The 22,080-nt window shown below is 36.8% G+C and overlaps 1 protein-coding gene across 50 annotated transcripts in view; it reads right to left on the reverse strand.

Annotated features, from left to right (window-relative positions):
* Positions 1 to 22,080, reverse strand: part of ank1b (ankyrin 1, erythrocytic b) — a 129,145-nt gene that overhangs the window by 6,139 nt on the left and 100,926 nt on the right. For 4 of the 50 annotated variants that reach the window (XM_073935275.1, XM_073935272.1, XM_073935270.1 and 1 more), the window contains 13 exons: positions 21,494 to 21,698; positions 21,138 to 21,234; positions 20,367 to 20,595; positions 19,059 to 19,187; positions 16,353 to 16,472; positions 13,866 to 13,950; positions 11,290 to 11,364; positions 11,080 to 11,211; positions 7,428 to 7,586; positions 1,016 to 1,085; positions 571 to 724; positions 248 to 328; positions 52 to 144 (listed from right to left, as the gene is read on the reverse strand). In XM_073935275.1, coding sequence (XP_073791376.1) covers positions 76 to 144; positions 248 to 328; positions 571 to 724; positions 1,016 to 1,085; positions 7,428 to 7,586; positions 11,080 to 11,211; positions 11,290 to 11,364; positions 13,866 to 13,950; positions 16,353 to 16,472; positions 19,059 to 19,187; positions 20,367 to 20,595; positions 21,138 to 21,234; positions 21,494 to 21,698 — 1,605 coding nt within the window. In that variant the 3' untranslated portion in view covers positions 52 to 75. Of the gene's footprint in view, positions 1 to 40; positions 145 to 247; positions 329 to 438; positions 725 to 1,015; positions 1,668 to 7,427; positions 7,587 to 11,079; positions 11,212 to 11,289; positions 11,365 to 13,865; positions 13,951 to 16,352; positions 16,473 to 16,695; positions 16,716 to 19,058; positions 19,188 to 20,366; positions 20,596 to 21,137; positions 21,235 to 21,493; positions 21,699 to 22,080 lie in introns of all 50 variants that reach the window. The other 46 variants (XM_073935274.1, XM_073935271.1, XM_073935269.1 and 43 more) reach the window with 15 other exon arrangements.

The raw sequence follows: 22,080 nt of genomic DNA on the forward strand, positions 1-22,080 counted from the left end.
TAGCAAAACTGGAGTTTAAGTATTACATCAATCTTTTTACCTGTCCCGTACCTTCAGGACAGTTTGTGTTTTGTTTCAGTGCTTTACTCTCCGCAGACTGGAACGCTTCACGGTCTGGACATCCTTTTTCACATCCACACCCAACTGGAGAAAAGAAAGATGGGGTCAAATTGACTGAATCATTGCGTTCAACAACAACAACTACACAAAACACTATTATGAATCGGAAAGAAAAGAGATGACCCACCTTGGTCACAACATTCCCATGCTCATCAGTGAACTGCTCTTCATGTAGAAGATCACTGCTGAGATCTACTGGATCATCCTTCTGCAAGGAGAAAATATTGCTTGCATTAATTATCATTATTGAATAACTCAAGTCAAGACCGTGCCCAAAACATGCTCTTTGCTCAGACTGGACAGGCTCAGGGGACACACCTGTGCCTTCCGTCTTTCCTGGTCCCATGCCCGTAATTCCCCCTCCTGATGGGAGAAACCCAGCCCTTTATCAAAGGGCTGAGTGCCCAGTAGACGCCCCCGCAGGACCTCCGAATGGCCTGTATCACATACCGGTGTAAGCAGGGCCTCCTGTGCTACACGTGACTGATTGTGGTCCGGGGACGATGACATCATGGTCTCCATGGTCTGCCTGGGTTTGGGTTGAGACCAGCTGTGGAGGGAGTCTTTCTCCTGCGAGTAAGGCTGGAAGGCACCGCTGCCGAGCCTGAGAGTAGGTACAGACAAAGAAAGTGTAAACACTTGTTGTCTAAAGGATCGTTCACACCAACAACAAATAGAACAATAACTTTAAGCTGCAGCCACATTGGTCACTGTTACTCCAAAAGAAATCTGCACAACTGGGAATTTTGCATGAGGTAAAGAAAGTTGCTGATTTTGGTTGGCCAAATTGTTGCACTGTTGTGGACACAATGGCGTAAACGCTATAGTTATCGTTCTTGGTGTGAACGAGCCTTAATGATTGCAGCATAACATGCTATACTAACATGATCCATACCTGTCCCCATTGTGTTCTAGGGATCGGGTCAGTCCGGTTCTCTCGCACAACTGAGCATAGAGCTGCTGCCCTGTAAGAACAGAAAACTTTTCCTCTGAACTTGCCCCTTTTCCACCCTTTCCTCCTCCTCTAGCTACACTTGTCATACTGCTGCCCGCCGCCGCATCTGTCCTCTTGCCCTCCGACCTCTGACCTCCAGCCTGCCCATTATAGTTAGCCTTTGGGACAGCACCGCTGGCCCATGCTTTTTCTGCACTTGCAGACACCGGCTCGTGCTGTATGTCGTCTTCCTCAATCTCCTCTTCCTCTTCCTCCTCCTCCAGCTCCATTATGGAGCCACTTGCCCCACTGGCTCCGCTGCTAGGCCTTCCCAAACTGCTGCAGGGTAAGCTCAACGTGTTGCCCTCTGAGTCATCTGCACGACTGCTACCATCCAGTGACGAGTCCTCGACAGTCACCAGGGATGGACTGACCCCTGCTGGCCATACCTGCACGTCTGACATCTCCAGCATGGTGTCCTCCTCAGTGGTGGCGATGGGCGCACACTCCAGGCTCGACACCTCCTGCCAGTAGGGCTCGACGCCCAGCGGAGAAGGCAGGCTATACTGCATGGAAGCGGGGGAGAGCAGCTCCTCCTGCACCAGCCCGTAACCTGAGGAATGGCCAGACAAGAAAGGCAACGCTAACACCACACAGAAGGAGTGGGGGTAACAAGGGGAGTTTTGACCCTCTCAAAAAGGTCATGCAGAACACAGTGCTCTGAGTGCAGTCATGTCTGTCGATATATAAGTGAACAGAAGTGCTTTAATGCAAAGCATTAGCATTGTAACAGGGCCAAAGAAAGGTCATTCAGTAGATTAGGTTCACTCACAACAAGCAATCCTTTTAAAGAAATATTCTGGGTGTTTTTCCAACCAGGGGCTTCGAGAAAAATAGCATTTCACACATTTGTACATTCCCAACATTCTTAACATGCATATTTGCAGTCAGTGTCACTGACTTAGCTCTCGCATTTTATATACTGCTGACTATTTAACAGGCTCTTTGCCACTTAAGTTCAAGTGTTGACTACTGTACTACTTGACATTTCCCCCTCAAGCACAGAAGTAAATATTGCCAAAATATTCTAATACTGCATTGCTTCAAATGATACAAGTCTAGCTCTACATTGCAGGTTAACACTTCAAAAGTATATCATTCATTTAAAAAATAATGATTCAATTCTGCAAATGAACAGCATTAGCAACAGATATTATTTCCATATGGTGCATTCAACTGAAAGGTAAGTCTTCCAGGTTTGCCAAAAAAGGCAGTAAGCAAACTAGGAGACCAGATGCCATTATGTAATGATTATCAACAAGGAAGGTGGGAAACTGTTAGCTATTCCAGGGGTTAATTTATTAGCTATCCCACGGGTGTACAATCCTTCTCCTGGAGGACAAATATCCTGCTTATTTTATCTCTAACCAGCTCCACTAGACTTGCTTTAAAGCATCTAGTGCAGGGGTCACCAACCCTGTTCCTGGAGCGCTACCTAACTGCAGAAATCAGTCCCAACCCTGATCAAATACACCTAAACCAATTAATAGTACCTATAGCAGCACTTGATAATTACAAACAGGTGTGTTTAATCGGGGTTGCAACTAAAATGTGCGGGAAAGTAGCTCTCCAGGAACAGGGTTAGTGACCCCGGATTTAGTGAATTAGCTGGCTCAAGTTTGTTTAATAGGAATTAAAGCTTAACTTTTCAGGACAGTGGCCCTTCAGGAACGAATTTGGACTTCCTATTTTTGTGAATCAGAAGATCTTGATTAGCTGGTTTAGGTATGTTTAACTAGGGTAGGGCCTCCAAGAACAAGTTTGGGCACAACTGGGCTAATCTTTAACATTCTTGCCATTAAATGATCCTTCTGAATTTTACTCTCTAACAGTTTACACCAAAAATGCTGTTATTATAAATTGTTACAGAAAATTATCTAAAAACTAGGATTTATTTCATGACATTTTAATTTATTTCCATGCTATCCATAAACACTGTGTCATGCATCTTTGACAAATTTTACAGTGAGACCTCTGAATTTGGTTATCAAGTTACACAATCTAAGTTGATCAGTCAATTATGGTGGTTGCCATCTCCAATAATAAAACGATCAATGATTATTGAATATGGTTCTTGTTTGTTGAATGGATTAAGACAGATCTGAATGTCTTTCAGCTGACAGTGCAGAGCTTGGGTTTGCTGCTAAACTTTAATTCTAAGTATGCTTAAACGTTCATCTACACACATTCACACCAAACCCAGAATATTCCTTTATTATGCCCTCTCAACATACAGACTAGACTTGGGTTCAAAATAGACTCATGTCTGATCTTTCTCAAATATGTATGAAAATTATGTACGTGACCAAGCAGTACATCCAGCTTAATGAGAATGCAGCAATGGCCATTTTCTTGTGTGCATGGTAGGATAAAAATTCCCGAGACTGTTCAAATGAACATGAAGTTGCATTCATGTAAGCAACAGGTTTTTGCATGACTGATGTAGAAGTATGCATGATTAATAACAGTGTTTTAAAAGAAACATTCTAAGGGTTTAACAAGGTCAATCTCTTAAAGTCAACCACTCACAATGCTAATAGAAATACATATTTAGAATTCAGATTACTGAGCATCATACGAATCTATAATTTCAAGATAAATATAATCATGGCTAGTTACACTCTTGGAAATTTTGTAAAACTGTGAAAATATCCACTAATAAACAACACAAGCAACCAAATCTCACCTTAGTTTAGTAGTTAAATGTTTTAATGTAAAACAAAAATCAATTGTGAAGAATGTCTTCGATAATTGTTAAATTGCAATGTAACCATCTAAACAAAGTATTCAAATACTTGTATATAAGTAATAATACATATACACGATACTGCAATTTATAAGAACATTCAATAAAAATATACTTTTCACACCTGTAGTGTGTGTACTTAATAATTTGGACTTTAAAAATGACACAAAACAACCCAACAAGCATTTTTTTGTTTTTAAAAGATGTCTAGATGTCTAATTGATATCTAAACATAGTCGTCTTAGTTAAAACAGGGCTAAATTTGGTCTGTCAATGAAAATCTAATAGATATCTAAGAATAGGCCAAAACTAGATTAGTCATCGAATAAACTGAAATGGATGACTACACACATAAAGTCTGTCTAATCTGTTTATTTGACAACCAGTCTAGTTTCAGGCTATTCTTAGATGTCTATTAGATTTTTCTGACAGTCCAACTTTAGCCTTGTTTTAGCCAAGCTCCCACCGTTTAGATGTCTATTAGACGTCTATTAAAAACAAAAATGTTTGCTGCAAAGACCTAAAGAGAAGCTCATCAGAAGTTTTGATTAATTTATCAAACAACTGCCACCATATGAGCCAATGTTGTCGCTGTGTATGTAGGTGGATGGATGCAAAGATGTTTCATGGTTGGATGGACGATGTACGGCTGTTATAATGGAATGATATTGAAATGAAGAAGAGAATGAAGATGACTTCCAGTGATGATTTAGTGGAGACCTTCACTGTGCCCCCAGTAATGAGAAAACACACACACACACACGTGACACACAACAAATGTACTCTCACTTTACTACAAATAAGCAACGCAACACGAGGCAAATGTGTAAATAAATACTGCTGATTGTTACGTACAAAAGCCACATATGAAGACGCACACCTAAAAACACACCCATGTACACGTGCAAATAAATGTTGTCACACGTAAACCATCAAATCACGTTACAACACAACAAAACCCACACAACAACACACAATTATGACTGTCCTGAGTGGTCTGATTGTTTTATACGTACTTATAGAGAAGTTAGATATTTCGTAACTCACATTCTCACACAAGAGCACACACACACACACATACAGAACAGGTTAGGACTGCGTTCACACCATTACATTTTTTTTCATGAGATCATTTAATGGGATAGTTCACTGAAAAATGAATCAAATCTCTCATCATTTACTCAATATTTTCTTATTTCACACCTGTTTGAGTTTTCTTCTACTCTTAAACACAAGGGAAGCCTGTAACCATTGACTTCCTTAGACTTTGTTTTTCCCATAATGGATGTCAATGGTTACAGGTTTTTGGCTTTCTTAAAAATATCTTCTTTTGTGATTAATAGATGAAAGAAACTCGTAAAGGTTTGGAACCACTTGAGGGGGAGTAAAAAGTGAGTAATAAATCTTAATTTTTGGGTGAACTATTTCTTTAATGTGTAATAATATGCAAATGTTGCTTTTACTGTGGAGTAGTTTCTTGTTATATACTGTCGAAAGTTCTTTTTAGAAAAAAAAAGATTAATTTTTAACTGTTAAAGGTTATAACACTAGTGGTATTTTGTAAAATATTGAGTGTTTAGCCACCAGGGGGCGCTAATAGCTACATGATTATCATTTTTGTGAATACAGTCCATGACATCAGCAACAACACGGAGCCCTGTGGTTGAAAATGGTGTCACATAATCAAAGAGTGACACACACAAACAAACAGGCTCGAAAAACACCAACAGCAAAACATCAGTTGACGCATAACGTTCAGAAAACGCTTCTGCAACATAACAGTCGCAGATACATTTTCAACAGCATTATGCAAACTGTTGCCAACAAAAAAGCAGGGCCTCAAAAAATGTTGTTAATATTTACCAAAGACGAGAAGAGAAGAGTTACTGAAGCTACAGAGATTCAGGAGACTGACACTCGGTGCAAATACACACAGGGAAAAAACCCATACGTTGAAAGCATGCCATGCATACACAACATCTGGTATAGAGAAACACAAGCAAAGGCCTCTTGTCAATTGAAGCCTCACAAATACACTTTTTTTTAAATTTACAAAATAAGAGCACATCGAGCAACATGCACATGCGTACAGACACAGCACAGCTCCCACTCAAAATGGGAACCAGAAAACAAAAACGAAAGAGAAGTCGAATGACAGGAAAAGAGGAGGCCCAGAGGAGGTCAATATGAGGTCGGAGGTCGAAGAGGAGAGCTGTGAGGAGGAAGAGGAGGGCGGCTGGGCTGCAGATGACATGTTTGGAGAAAGAGAGAAGGAGGAAAAGAGAGAGGGAGAGGCGCAGACACAAGTATGGAGGCCTGTTGTCTTTTTTTTTTTAAGTACTCATCCATACTCCTATCTGTTCCTCAATGGCATATTGTAAATAACACATCCTGAGAAAGCTAAACACATTTGATTTGTATTTTGGAGCATAACTGTTGCAGTATAATGCAATTTTGAAATATATTTATCAAATTACTTTTTTCCCCTAATTGCTCTTTTAAAATAATTATATTATTATATTTTTGCTAATTAAAGCCTCCTAAATTCCAATAAAAACGAATTTCTTTAAAATTAAATTGGATAATACATCTTTTAATTATCCCTATAATTACTGCTACTATTACAAATGCATACAATGTTTTTGAATGTAATGTAAGTTGTAGAGATTGACATATTTGTCTTGTTACTTTTATCATGTAAAAATACTGAAGGTATAAAATAATTACTATTTAAAAGTTTCATATTTTTTATTAATTTAAAACATTGCATTTGACCAAATTATTTATAATTTAAATATCTGAAATGTAAATATATGTAAAATACAAAAAATGACATTATTTTAATTGCATTAATAACACATTACACATTACATCAATTTAATTTAATACATTTTATATATTTTTATGTATTTTACCCCTATTTATATAGCTTTGCAGTTAATTCAAATCATAATTATCCTATTATGTATATGCATTGCCAACTGTCAATATTAATATCATTATTACTGTATCAATCTATTAAAATTGTAATAATTACTATTACACACTTTGCTAATGTGCATTTTACCAAATTATATATATATATAATCATTTAAATATCTGCATGCTACTTTGTTCAACACAATTATAATTATATTTTGTCATATGTCTACATTGTTACATAATTTCTTTGAGAATTCCTGCAATGAAGACATTTAGAGTCTCATTTTAGTCATGTTCTTGTAATATTGAATATTTAAGCACTACTGCAACATGAAGTCAGTTTGTCCCTACTCCCTTCTTGTTAGTTCATTAATAATGAATGGAAAAGGCAGAAAATGGTGGCATTGTCATCGCATGCCTGATTCATCAGCGAGTAAAATCACAAAACTAAGAAATAAAAAATACCATGAAATCCTGATTTTGACATTTTTTTTATACCATTTCATGCTCTGGATTTTGGGAAACCGAAGCTAGTACGCAATCAGTGGTCGACCCATGCAGCTTCAAACATTTTCAGCCTTGGTTTACCGGATGGATAATGTCATCTCATTGATAAAGTCCAGATTATCTGCAGTCAATTCTTACCATTGACGACACTAGGAGAAAGCAGAGTGGAGTCTCGATCAACCAGTCTACAGGCTCCTTCCTCCAGGGTCTCCGGCAGCACCGGTGGAGCCTGCGCCTCCAGACACTTCACGATATCGGAGCGGTCGATGTTCTTCAGCGCTCCATAAAGACTCTCCACTGAACACATCATGATGATGGAGGAAGCGTTATAGTAGCATGCAGAGACAAAGAGCAACATACGTTTATGTTAATGAGATAATTCAGTGTAGGCTATGACAGATTAGAGATTTTAACAATTTTCAAATGAACTTGCATTAAAATATAGATTACAGTTTTATTTTAGTCAGTTTACTTAACAATGATGTAACAATGAGTTTACTTAACAATGATGTTTATTATGTAATAATAAAAACTACCATTTCTAAAACCTTGTGTGATTAAATGGCCAAAACACATCAAAATCTTTCTCTTTTTATTTGAAAACGCTGTTTTAAAAAATCCTCCCTTAGTGGAAAGGGAATAAATAACATTTTCCATTGCAATGCACTACTTGTTAGAAGTTTAGTTGGTTTTTCTATGTAAACATGCGCTGAATTGCTTGACTTCATGCCGGCTCACACAATGCACGTTAACTATAAATATAAAGATTCATATGTTTGTGTCCACACTGAAAAACAATCACAATCTGTTTTTTTTTAGATTGTGCTTTTCACTTGGCATTACCCTCTTGTGACCAGCAGATGTCCTCAGTTTGATATTAGTTGATCTGACCAGTGATTTCAGCTCGTGTAATCAATTTAGTGATCACTAACAAATACAACACAAATTATTTTCCCCAGCATTTTTAAAGGAGGCAACATGATGCCACAACTAGCAAGGCATACCTGAGGTAATTTTATTTTTATACTTTAATTTGCCAGCCTGGCTTGCATAAGGACCATGAACTTTTACCATTATTTGCATAATGAGTTTCCAAGACAGTCATTATCTTTAAATAATATTCGAAAAAATAGTTTAAACATTGCCGCCTGTTGCTTTTTTATCTGTATGTTTCAATGGATTCTGACTGGCTGTTGGTGTTTATAGTTTATTAGCTGAGAAAACATTCTAAAAGTAATACCAATGATATCACTTCTCCACAACTTTGTCGGTACAGCTGTGTGAACTCTGCTGTTATATTACATTCAGAACAATTTTTAGAACAATGTCTTTATCGTTATGTTTATGGTTTTTTGTGCTTAGTATCTCACATCTTTTTCAGCACCTCACTTTTGTTCAAATCATTTCTGAGCGTTGCATCTCATTTAGTGTAAACGGTCTCTAAGTCTGTTTCAACTGACTAGTTCAAGTTGTAGCACGTCCTAAGGTTGTACGCCGTAAGGTTCCATTTAAATGCGTTAACTACATTAAGGTTAAATTAAATTGCATTTACAATCAAAATACTTAAAAAGCAGTTAAATAGTTATTATTTTTATCAATACTTACAAATACATTTCAATTCCATATTTACTAATCATTACTAAGTTGCGTCTCTTAATATTATTTTTGTATGATTTATTGTTTGTTTCTGTATTTAAATACAGTTGATTTTTGCTAAATATTGTTTCAGTTTGTTTTTTTTAACTACTACAATAGCAGTTTCTTTGTTTTTATGTTCACAAAGATTAAATATACAGTTTGCTGTAACACTGAAAGACACATTAGACCTTGCTTTTCTTATGAATTCTTCCAATTAAAGAGACAGTGAGACATACATTTTTTCTGAGTTTCAGTGCCATAATCAGGTCCCCGGTGCATCTACAAAGCCAAAAAGCATGGCAAAGAACAACCAAGTAACATTGTTTTGGTCAGCCTTTCTCTACACACATCTGGAAAAATGCTCTGAAGCTCTGAAGTCACTCACCTATTGATGTAGCAAGGTGATCTTATCATACAGGCTGGTTAAATATTAACTAGGTAATATTTAATGGAAATGCTAAAACTTGTAATATCATTGGATAATGAAAACAGTCTCTAAATAACAGATAGTAAATAGGATTTTGTATTTTGCACATTAATAGTAAAGGTATCAGCAACCGAAGGGAATATTAGAAATGTGGACTTTATTACCAATTTTTAGTTTCTGTTTTTTTTGTTTTTTGTTTTTTTTACTAAACCTCTATATTACTGCCACTCAAACTTCACATCTTGTATGTTCACTTTCCGTTTATTATTTCATTTTAAAATGCTGCTTATACATGTACACTGGATGCATGATCTGGTACAGTCTATTCAAATAGAAAAGATTAGATATGTATATACAGTTTGCTGTAATACCGAAAGATTTTACACTATTTGGCAACAATTCCTGTCACATTTTAAAACTAATTAAAAAATGATAATAAAAATATAAAAAAAATTAAAAGGAAAAAAAAGATACTTGACATATTTCCCTTGCCCCTGGCTTAGTTATAAATGGCGAGCACAGAGAAAATTCATTCATTTATTTTCAGCTTAGTCGTTTTATTAATCTTTTCCTGCATATGTTTTACGCAGCGGATGCCCTTCCAGTTGCAACCCATCACTGGGAAACATCCATACATACCTATTCACACATATACACTAAAGACCATTTAGTTTACCCAATTCACCTATAGCACAAGTCTTTAGACTTGTGTGGAAAACCAGATTAACCGGTTGAAACCCACGCCAACAAGGGGAGAACATGCAAACTCCACACAGAAATGCCAACTGACCAAGCCGAGGCTAGAAACAGCGACCTTCTTGCTCTGAGGCGATTGTGCTACCCACTCCGCCACCGTGATGCCAGCACAGAGAAAATATGTATGGTTATTTGTTTTTTTTCTTTTCTTTTAAATTTTTTTACTGCTGCACTTTTGTATATTTATATTTTTTTTGTATTGCTGTTACAACATAATATGTGCTCGTTTTATTTATGATGTTATTTTATTTATCTTATTATTATTATTATTATATATTTTTGTGTGTGTTTTTGCTCTAAATATTGTTTTTGATGCAAGACTTTTAATTCAGAGAGGAGGAATTAGTGAACTAGTTTTGTTTTTTTGCTCACAGATTGGAGCTGATGAATTGATGTCTTACTGATTCTTTATATTTGATACTGTAACTCTCTGACTAATATGCATCAATAAAACTAGAGTTAAAATAAATTGTTGCTTTCAACAGTTTTCATTTGGTTTATGACGATATACCACATGTTGTTTCTTTTTTGTTCCTGCATTCCTTGGTTTCTGTTTCATCTAACATACTACAGTAGTTTCTTTTAATCCAATAGCTATTTCATACTATAGTCACCGATTAATTTGACCCGTGTTTGATCTGATCTCCTTTGATTGCTTAGTATACTGAAACTATACTCACTAGTTGCTAATGAACTGTAAATCTTGCACATGTATGTTAAACAGTGTGCTTCTGTGTTGTTAAATAAGGGGGACATAGCCACAAAGAGGTAGTGTGATACAGTAAATGCTCTTTCCTGGCCTTCTTGCCCTCTCGGCTGACTCACAAGTTGAGCAGAGCTGAAACTATACCCGCTAGTTGCTAATGAACTGTAAATCTTGCACATGCACATTAAACAGCATGCTTCTGTGTTGTTAAATAAGGGCGATAAAGCCACAATGAGGTAGTGTGTAATACAGTAGATGCTCACTCTTGGCCTTCTTGCCCTCTCGGCCTACCCACAGGTTGAGCAGAGCTGAACTCTGGTCCAGGAGAGAGTTGGGATTCTCCACACGGATGCGGTTAATGTCATCCACACCGAACTGCAGCTCCCTGGCCAGCTCTACAAACCAAAGCAGACGAGATTTAGAGGAGAAACACAGAGAGTTAATGAAAGGGATACGAGAGGAGACGCTCTTACCGGTCCAGCTCAGTCCTAGCTGCTCTGCTATAACTGTGATCTTCAGCTCGGTTCTCTCCATAGCATTAACAGCGGCTGAATCACAGACAAAGACAACACTATTACCACATGATCAAATGCTTTTATAGCACAGCAGCTTATGATAGTGGCTTTCACTGAAAAACAAAACAAAAACAAGAAATTTAATACAGTGTAGATTATAGTAATAATATGACTATATACTTACGGTTGGCTGATATAGAGTCAAAATTACACAACCCCTGAATTTTTAGACCCCCTGTTTATTATTCCCCAATTTCTGTTTAACAAAGAGAAGATTTTTCAACACATTTCTAAACATAATAGTTTTAATAACTGAACTCTAATAACTGATTTATTTTATTTTTGCCATGATAACAGTAAATAATATTTGACTAGCTATTTTTTAATACTATACAGCTTTAAGTGACATTTAAAGGCTTAACTAGGTTAATTAAGTTAACTAGGCAGGTTAGGGTAATTACACAAGTTATTGTATAACGATAGTTTGTTCTGTAATTTTGACCTTAAAATGGTTTATAAAAATTAAAAACTGCTTTTATTCCAGCTGAAATAAAACAAATAAGACTTTTTCCAGGAGAAAAAATATTATCAGACATGCTGTGAAAATTTTCTTGCACTGTTAAACATAATTTGGGGGGGGGGAAGGATAATCGAAGGGAAGCTAATAATTCTGATATCAACAGTATGATGTTTTGTGCCTCATATATATAAATTAACTTTTTTTTGTGGTTAGTGTGATTTGTTTAGATTTTGAATCTTGTGTTCTGTTTTATTTAATAAATATATAAAATCAAATAAGAAAATATTGGGAAATATTATTACAATATAAAACTAGTGTTTGTATTTTTATATATTTAGAAATGCAATGTAATCCTGTGATTCAAAGTAGACTTTTCATCAGCTATACTTGAGTGTCGCATTTTCCTTCAGAAATGATCCTAATATGCTTATTAGAAAGATCAAAATAAAATGAATCACTTGAAATAGATTATATTACAATATAACAGTAATAGATTGTAATTTACTTCTACATTTAATCAATTTAAAATCTCCTTGCTGAATGAAGTATTCATTTCTTGAATTTCTTTGTATTAAACTCAAATTTTTGAATGAGAAAGTTTATACAGAATGTTTAGACAGATTTAATTTTGATAGATTAAAAAAGTCACTTGTTTATCTTTGTTCATTAGTGACATTATTAAAAATGTCAGATTTTAAAAATTACATTTATATTTGACAAAATAATGCAAAAAGGTAGAGAATAAATAACTTTATTAAAAACTAAATGTCTCAAATGTAAATGTTTATTCATTAATAACATAATAAAATCCAAACGTTCATTAATTATTTCAAATGTAATAATAATTTTTTTAATATAGTTTTTACAGGAATATATATATATATATATATATATATATATATATATATATATATATATATATATATATATATATATATATATATATATATATATATATATATAAATTTAAGGTTAAAATTATTAGCCCCTTTTGAGCTATATATTTTTTCAATAGTCGACAGAACAAACCACTGTTATACAATAACTTGCCTAATTACCCTAACCCGTCTAGTTAACCTAATTAACCTAGTTAAGCCTTTAAATGTTACTTTGAGCTGTATAGAAGTGTCTTGAAAAATACCTAGTTAAATATTATTTACTGTCATCATGGCAAAGATGAAATAAATCAGCTATTAGAAATGTGTTAATAAAACTAATAATTTAGAAATGTGCTAAAAAATCTTCTCTTCGTTAAAACAAAAATTGTGGAAAATAAACAGGGGGCCTAATAATTCAGGGGGGTTAAAAATTCTGACTTCATCTGCATATGATGATGGTATGCGTGTAAAAGAAGCTGTTCAGTAACCTATTCATTAAAGATCTCCTAATAACAGGTACCTAATAGATGCATTTTCATTCAAAGCTGGACATGACATCTGTGTAATGGTCATATAACAGCCGCTATATGATAAAATGCCCCAAAACAGAATAATGTTTGATTCCATCCAGTGACTGAAACTGTAACATTGTTCATCACTTACCAACAACTGGCCAAAATCTGCACTCTACAAACATTAGCTGGCTTCATCTGCTTCGAAAAACAATGAAGACAGACACAAGATGTTTTGGCCACCACGCAAACCTCCCAGCCACATTCTACAACCCTTCAACATCTCTAAAACAAGCAGTCTTTTAGCAGTCCTTCCCTTTCAAAGCTCATTCTCAAAGCTGGAGCTTGCCATGCTAAGAGTATTTCTGCTGGCATCAAACCAGCACCATGCGCAACATTTCTGCTCATTCGCTCAGTAAAAACAAGGGCCTGTTTTATCTCTCAAGTCTGTTTGCGTTAGTATTGGCCCCTCTGAGCGCAATCCCAGCATTACCCTCATAAAAGAGGGCAGTGCTCAGCATCCAGTCACAGCCATGCATGAGAGGAACAGAAGCAAGGAAATGGGCAGAGCATTCAGAAGCCGCCCTGCTCCTCCACCGCTGGCATGATGCCGCTATGTCTTACCTAGGCCAGGTTCACTCAGGGCGCTGTACCTCTCCCTCAGGGCCAGAGGAGTCAACGTCCTCCGCCGATCATCGCTACCCACCCCCTAGAAGAGAACAAATACTCAATAAATACAGAGCTAAAGCAGTTCTGTTCTTCATGCAATGTTTAGCAGCATTTGTAGATTTACTTCAGATTGTTCGAAGGTGTTGCATTTAGAGATTAGCAAAAACTAGGCCCACACAATTGTTGTTGACTTCCCATATATTTACTTGTGTAAATATGTCTAAAACATATGATGATTTTTAGAAGTGCCATCTGAAATTTTCTTCTAAAATGACAATTTTTCTGAGGCTCCCTTTATTTATGTTCACAAATTTCACATTAAAGGCAATGAAAATAACATATTAATTGATATAAAAGGTAAATTAGCCAACTTATACATAGGAGCTTGAGATAAATGCTAACTGTAGAAGAAAAATTCAGATGGCACTTAGAGGTTTTTGCATCCGAGCTCTTCATATATATTTATACAGTTTTTGTGACTATATATTTCAGCTATATTATAACTGTATTATAATTCTTAAATGATATTGAATATTTACATTTTTGAATGTTTATTTGTGTACAATCCACTTTGTAAAGTAATATGTTGTAAAGTAATAAGTAAAGTAATAAGCACATAACTGTTGTAGCAGTGTTTACTAAACAAATGGTTGTCGCTGTTTGAATTTAAAATTTAAAACTTGAATAAAAGTGAAATCGCTTTTTATTTATTTGTTAAGTTTTCAGCTCATACTCTCAAAATTATTCCACTGAAATACTTTTATTCACAAAATCTTGGGCAGAAATAGCAAAAAAGTCTGCAGATTTGTTTCAGGGAAATTAAATTGAAGTTTTGACGTACTTAAAGGTTCAAGACACCCTCAAGTACTTTTTTTTTATTTTAACTGATTTGTGTGTGTTGAGCATCAGTTAAGACAACGTTAACACCTGTCAGCTTTAATTGTGGCAAACGCAGACTCATGAAGCATTTTTTGAAAAAATTCCGAGGTAGACATGAACTGAAAGAGGGTGGGTTATGGCCCTTTAAGTGCTGCTAAAGATGAGGTTTATGTCTCAGTGCAAAAGAAAAAAAAAGCTTTAAATAAACTTAAAAAAAACTGCATTGCAATTAAAGTTTACAGAAACTGATAAAGTGCACACACAAAAAAAAGAAATACCTAAAATCAATTTCAGATGTTTTCCTCAATTTAGGTCTGTGACAATAAATAACAGAAAATTCATTATTCTACTGTTCATTATTTTTTTATCTTTGTCATTCTTTGAACATTATATGCCACTGATTATAAGTTATTGATTATCAAATTTAATCAAATTTAATTTGATAATCACTGATTATCAAAGTGCTTTTTCCTCAAGCTGGGTATTTTATTCAGTTGTTTTCAATAGAAGTGCCACAACTTTTAAAACTGCAGCAGTGTAGCGAGGCACCAAGCATCTATTTTACACAAGTTGCTGAACACTCAGCATTTTTAACTTGCTGTGACAGTCAGAGAAGCGTTCACAGCTGAGCATTTCTAGAAGACTGCTACCATTTTCAGCTGTGCAAAAAATGCTTTGTTACACATGCACCCTTAACCCTAAAGCACACCCTATACTGTAGCCCATAGTTTTTCCTTGTAGACACTTTTAGGCTCAAGTGGGAACCCGTTTTTTTAACAAATGTCATATTTTTGTATTCATATAACTCTAAAATTTTTTAAATGCTTTTAATTTTAATATTCCCCATTAATCTCCTATATGGGACAGATTATGGAGTTGGACGTGAAGTTAACTGTTGGATCAAGTCCTCTTTTCGCTTGCTTAGGTGGCAAACTTAAAAAAAAAGTAGCCAAGTCTTGAACCAATCAGATCATCACTGAAGTCAGTTTAAACCTACCAAAACCTAAAAATGTGGTAACTTCATTGACATCTGGCTTATGATGGCATAAAATATAAAAAATGCTAAACTTTAAGTATGTCTAGTGTGTTGTATAGAAATGCATATTGTGTACACTTAGACCTTTAGGTATATGACTGATCGGAATTGTACTTTATTTATTGATTTTAACCCCAGATTAATAAAAGGATAAAGCCGGAAAGAAAATGAATGAATGGACAAATTTTTTAAAAATGCTTTGAATTTGAATATTTCCCCCTTCATTTCTTGTGGGTGCCTATTTTTGGGCAAAGAGAAAAATCAAGGATTTTATAAACCACTTAATTTTGTTGAATCTTTTTTGGTGTTTTTAAATGGTAAACTTTTATATAATATATATAGAATTAATTAACCAAGTCAACAGCTCAGATTAAAGAATCTATTTTTTACAAATATAATTAAATTATTTTTTTTTAGTCTGACAGAAAAAAGCCAAAATGCTCCAAGCCAAAATCCCCTAAAAGTGGCGTGCAGAAAAAAACAGTGTTTTTATGAGTTGATGCACAAGTATGAGTGATGTACGTCACCTTGACGCAGGGAGGCATGGTGATGTTGAGGTTGCACAGGACGTGCTGCGTGTCCTCATACTTGGTGGACTTGCGTAGGAAGGACAGGAACCCACTGGCTTCCTTATTAGCATCTCTCACCTGACGAGCCAGGGGAAATGGAGAGGCAGAGGAACAGATGGGGAGAGGAGAACCGGATGCAAACAGGAGAACAAAAGAGGGGGAAATGAATGAAGAGAAAGAGAAAGACCAAAAAAAGAGTGTTAGACAGAGCAGCTGGCGGCTGAGACTCAAACAGGGGAGCAGGGAAGGGGATGGAGGGAAGCAGTCCACAGGCAGGCGAGAGACAGAGAGAGAGATTTACCTTCACTTTTACCTGGCCGTCTGTGAGATCAGACAGTGAGAGAGAGAGAGACAGTGAGACAGACATACGGACAGGCGGGCGGGCAGGCTAGAAGGTGAAAGAGTTAAGGGCATGCGCACGACACTAATACAACAATTACTACACCACAGCACAGATCAGCAGCTCGTCTGAGGCTGACAGAGTGAAGCCACGACCACAGATGAAGAGATGAAGAAGACAAGAGGACAGACAGAGACACAGACAGACAGACAGACAGCTCTGACTGGGGGAATCAGAAACACTGGGGATGAGGGCTGCACCATTACAATATTATTACTTTGATTCCAGAGAAAGATTTAATTAGAAATATTAAAACTGTTGGTCAAAAAGTATTTTCATTAGCTGAAACCAAATCAAAAATTCACAATAAATGAAAAACAAAAACGATACTAATAACAGACACTGAAAAACTAACTGAAATAAAAATGATAATTAGTAGATGCTCCGATCAGGATTTTTGGAGCTGATACTAAGTAACAATTCCTCATCATTGGGATCGGCCGATACCGAGTACCAATTCAGATGCTTAATATTTATTAATATATTAATATAATTAGCTTTATATAACTTTAACACTGCATAAAGCACATTTTCCCTCTAAGTACAATACATAAGTGGAGCTTTCTCTTTTCCTAAAAATGAAGGCATACAATGATGTTGCATATAATCCCCTAAACACGTCTCTTATAACCCTTTAGTGTGGTTACGTCATGGTCAGAAGCAGCTTTACAGAAAATGTAACTGATAAAAAATTTGGTAAGAAAAATGACTAACAATGTCGGGGTCGCCACAGTGGAATGAACCACCAACTTATTCAGCATATGTTTTACACAGTGGATGGCCTTCCAGCTGCAACCCAGTACTGGGAAACATCCATACAAACTCATTCAAACTCATACACTACGGTCAATTTAGTTTATTCCATTCACCTATAGCGCATGTCTTTGGTTTGTGAGAGAAATAAGAGCACCTGGGGGAAATCCACGCCAACACGAGGAGAACATGCAAACTCTACTAAGAAATGTCAACTGGGACTAACCAGTGACCTTCTTGCTGTGAGCTGGCAGTGATAGCCACGAGTCACCCATCATTGGAAGATATTGTTTGGAATTACGCACACACACACACACGCACATGGAAATTGTCTGAGGGTGCTTTCACACCTGTGAATCGATTCAGTTGTTCCGAAACAGAGATTACAAATTGTTACATTGTTGCTCTTTGCTCTTGGAGCGGTTCGCTTTCACACTGCAAAGTTTTTTAATCGAACCAAAAGAGCTAAAACAAGTCACGTGCGAGTAAACTCTCCTCACAGTGTCAGGGTTTATTTTCCAGCGTCCCGCTCAGCTGTCAGGAGAGGTGGTGGTTTGGTGGTGATTGACAAGGTGCGCGCGCGAGGAGAGATGCGGTGGGGAGGGGTGAGAAGAGTGCCTATTTGAGGACCTGGTAGGAGGCGCGAGACTACCGGGAGTTCATCATTCGTTTGCGGGCATCCGGAGACTTGCGAAACTTCCCGCCATACTCATAATTCTCTCTTTATATAGCCGTATGCCTATTACATATCCATAAAACACTATGATATAACCGTGCTCGGATCGGATCACTTTCTCACTGCAATCGAACCACTCCAGGGTTCGTTTCAATCGAGCCGAGACCACCTCTCTCAGGCAGTCTCGGAGCGATTACTTTGGCGCGGAACAGAGCGCGATTGCCCTGTTCACATATGCCAAACGAACCACGCTAACTGGGCAAACTAGACAGGTTCCGAAACAAAAGTGTAGGTGTGAAAGCACCCTGAGTCTATCTGTGTTTTAACCAATCAGGATAAAACACCTATATGTATGACACCGTTACTGATGTTATGTGAGAGAATAACTGTTGTTGTTTTAAGATTGTAAGCAGAGCGGCCTACAAACTACAAGAGTAGTACTGATGAAACTGCAAACTATCTTCAGTATTCTTTCTGTTTAATTGAATCTCTGACTCCGGCTCTTCTTCATCTGATAGACTGGCCATTTTGGGGTTAAAACTGTCAGTTCCCCTACATTTCAAATACATGTGCAGCCCTACTGGAGACATTAGGGAGAACATAAAATCAACAAAATTACCAGAAAAAGTGGTTGACAATGCTAACACACGCGCACACACACGCATACATACACACAGTAATGTCACACATTCAATGGCACACAAAGAATGTGTAGGCTGACTGAAGAAAAACATTTTTGAAACAGGGGTAGACGGCATGTACTTCTCAGCCTATATTTCCTACGACACACTTCAGGACAGACAGAAAAAGGTAAGGGGGCGACAGATGAACAGACCTTTACAGAGACGGGCAGCCGGTTGTCTCTGAAGGCCTGGAAGCTGAAGCTACGAGGTTGTTGGGTGGCTTTCCTGACGGGCACCAGGTTTCCAGAACACTCCAAGTGCAGCGGCATCCCCTCCATCACCTGTGGGAGGAAAACAAGGAGAAACACAGACAGAGCAGTGAGTCAGAGTGAGTCAGAGACACCACCATTAACGTAGGAGTACACTTTACTGTCTATACACACACACTCACAGCTGCATTTCAATATTTCTGGCCTTAGTAAATGTTAAAAATAAGTTGAATAAGAACGCAACAACTAAAGTAAAGGTACTCTGTCATCAAAAATCACAATATGGCATCAAACACTGAAATCAAACAATGAAACAATGTAAAAGTCTTAACTGTGACTTTTGATGCAGTAATCATAAGTGGAGATCAAAATTAGAGAACAAACTACAATTTCATTAAATTAAAGGCCACAGCTAAGTCCTGTTTGAAGTTATGTTATTCATTCATTTTCCTTAATTATATAGGATTAACTATATGATAAACCCCTTTTAGCTAGCAGGCAATCTATCCATTTTTCACAGATTGTGCAAGATGGCGAGCCATAATAATATGACTACAACCCAACAACAGGTTAAATTAAGGCAAAAGGGAGACAGAAAGTACACTTTAGTGATGAAAGAAAGTTTAATGTCTTTGTGACAGATGAAAACATGATAATCTTAAAACTGGGGAAAAACTGAACCCAAAGTGTGTAAAGAAGTCAATAAATGGCAGAGGTGAAGTTTCATGGTTTCAGCTTTGCTTTATTTAGCAGCAGCCTGGCGTTTTTTTATAGCCACATGACAGAATGAATGTGAATGTCTATCAGAAGCTCCTTCAGCAACATGTGGTTCCTGTCATGCATTCATCATCAGCCAGCAAATTTCATGCAGGACAATGAGTCCTAACACATAGCAAAACCGGAAAAGCAGTTCCTTGAAGCTAAAAACGATGAAATATTGAAATGGCCAGCCAAAAGTCCTGATGTAAACTTGATTGAAAATCTCTGGAAAATACTTTCCACTGGAAAATAATTTAGCTGTAATCTTTCTTTGTGCTACAATCAAACTAATTGTGATCACTTTTTTTTGTTGAAGTGCCTCAAGTATTTTGTAAAACACTGTTCTAATGGTATGGTATAGCTACAATTAAAATTCGTTAAAAGTTTTGAACAATGAAGATTATTTATACTGTACATTTTATTCTGAAAAAGGTGTTTAAAACTTGTTGTCTCTTGATCTCCACTGTAGATAAAGAAGATTTTATGTCTAACCTCAATGTCTCTGCTGCGGGCAACCTCAGAGAAGTTCTCGTGTAGTTCAAGGGTTTTGTCTATTTTGTCGTCAGTCATGCAGTAACAGCGCAGGCGGCCCTCTCTGGCATCGTTCATCTTAGCAAATACCACAAATTTGGCCATGTATGGAACTGACATCAGCTCACGGTACAGCAGGTTGGCGAAGGTCACGGCCTCCGCCGTTCGCGGACAGTCTGCCAGCCAGAACCTGCAGCGACACAAGAGGACAGACGCATGTACAAAAGACACCGAAAACACAGGGTCACAAGAGACATTGTTAACTTGTTATTGTCTATTATTATACACTTGTGTCTGTTTTATGGGCTGCAAAGAACCTAAGGGGGCAAATTCACCAAGATTTAAATGTGACATTTTTTACTTGCACACACTGGCAATGCTGTAGCAAATTTAGTATTATTTAATGAGTTAATGCTGCAATTGTAACAAGATACCTACACCAAACTAGGTATTAAATAACAAAATTAACATAACATAAAAAATAAAAACACTTTCACAAGTATATTTTACAAATCCAACTGTGCTGGGAGTAAAAAAAAAATAATTCAAATAAATTAAGGCAATATCAATGAAAAGAAAATACATATTTATTGGTTAAAACAGATTATAATTGCTTAAAAGATAATAAAAAACAATAAATTAGCATGTTTTTGTGTAAAACACCATGCAAAAATTAGTTTTACTGTTCAATAAATTTATCCTGGTGTGCCCTTGAGTGCTTTTATCTCTCACCTTGCGGACACATTGGTGGTGAAGTTGGCACAGTTGTGGGAATACATGAGCTTGGTAGTGCCAGTGATGTCTTCCCACTGAGCAGGAGCAGTGCCACCTGCAGAAAGTTTACACCTTTTTATAAAATCCCTTTTTTTTGCAACCAACACCATCTGGAATGAACTTGCTAAATCTATCTTTATCCCAGTGTCCCTCTCCAGGCAGGACACCAGTCTGTTTCAGCCCTTATCCAAGCAGCTTGGCAGAAAACAAAAGGCTGAAAAAGACTGGCGTTCAGGAAAAACTGCCATTCTCCAGATCACAGATATCATTTTCAGACAATGTTTGCTTTGAAATGGATGAGAATCGGACTGTACCAATAACACTGCAGAGGAGGCGGAGACTGGTGGTGTCCCCCTCTCCAGCGTCTCGTGGACTCTCCCTCCAGGATGGAGGTAATGGGATGCGCAGACCGATTGGGCGGTGGAATTTGCGCCGACGAGGCTCTACTGTCACAACGGGACTGAATGTGGCCTGGTTTCCTAACTGCCGAGTCAGCAGCTCATCTGGAATTGGCTGGGCCTGGGTGATGACAAGAGAAGAAACAAAAGATTAATTTTTCATTTAATAATGAGATTAGTTCAAGTTTTTTTTATTTTTAAGTCTCCTTTAAGGCACTGACCTTAGAACAGATTTTTAAAACTGATAATAATCATTATTACAGCTATTTATAATACATACATTCATTTTATTCTTCTTTAGGTAATATCAGAGTAATATCTATAGGTGGGGCCACAGGGGGACCGGCCCCCTTTTAAATCAGTTTGGCCTTTGTTGTGCCCCTCTCCTCCAAGTCATTGCTGATTAATATAAAAGCTCGGACAAAAAGATATGCTTTAATTTATGTTGGATGCCAGTGATGCCTGTTACTAAGGCTTTCATCCCTGTAGATCGACTGGCTTGT

The sequence above is a fragment of the Danio rerio genome, chromosome 21, assembly GCF_049306965.1.
Source record: "Danio rerio strain Tuebingen ecotype United States chromosome 21, GRCz12tu, whole genome shotgun sequence".
Classification (NCBI taxonomy): domain Eukaryota; kingdom Metazoa; phylum Chordata; class Actinopteri; order Cypriniformes; family Danionidae; genus Danio; species Danio rerio.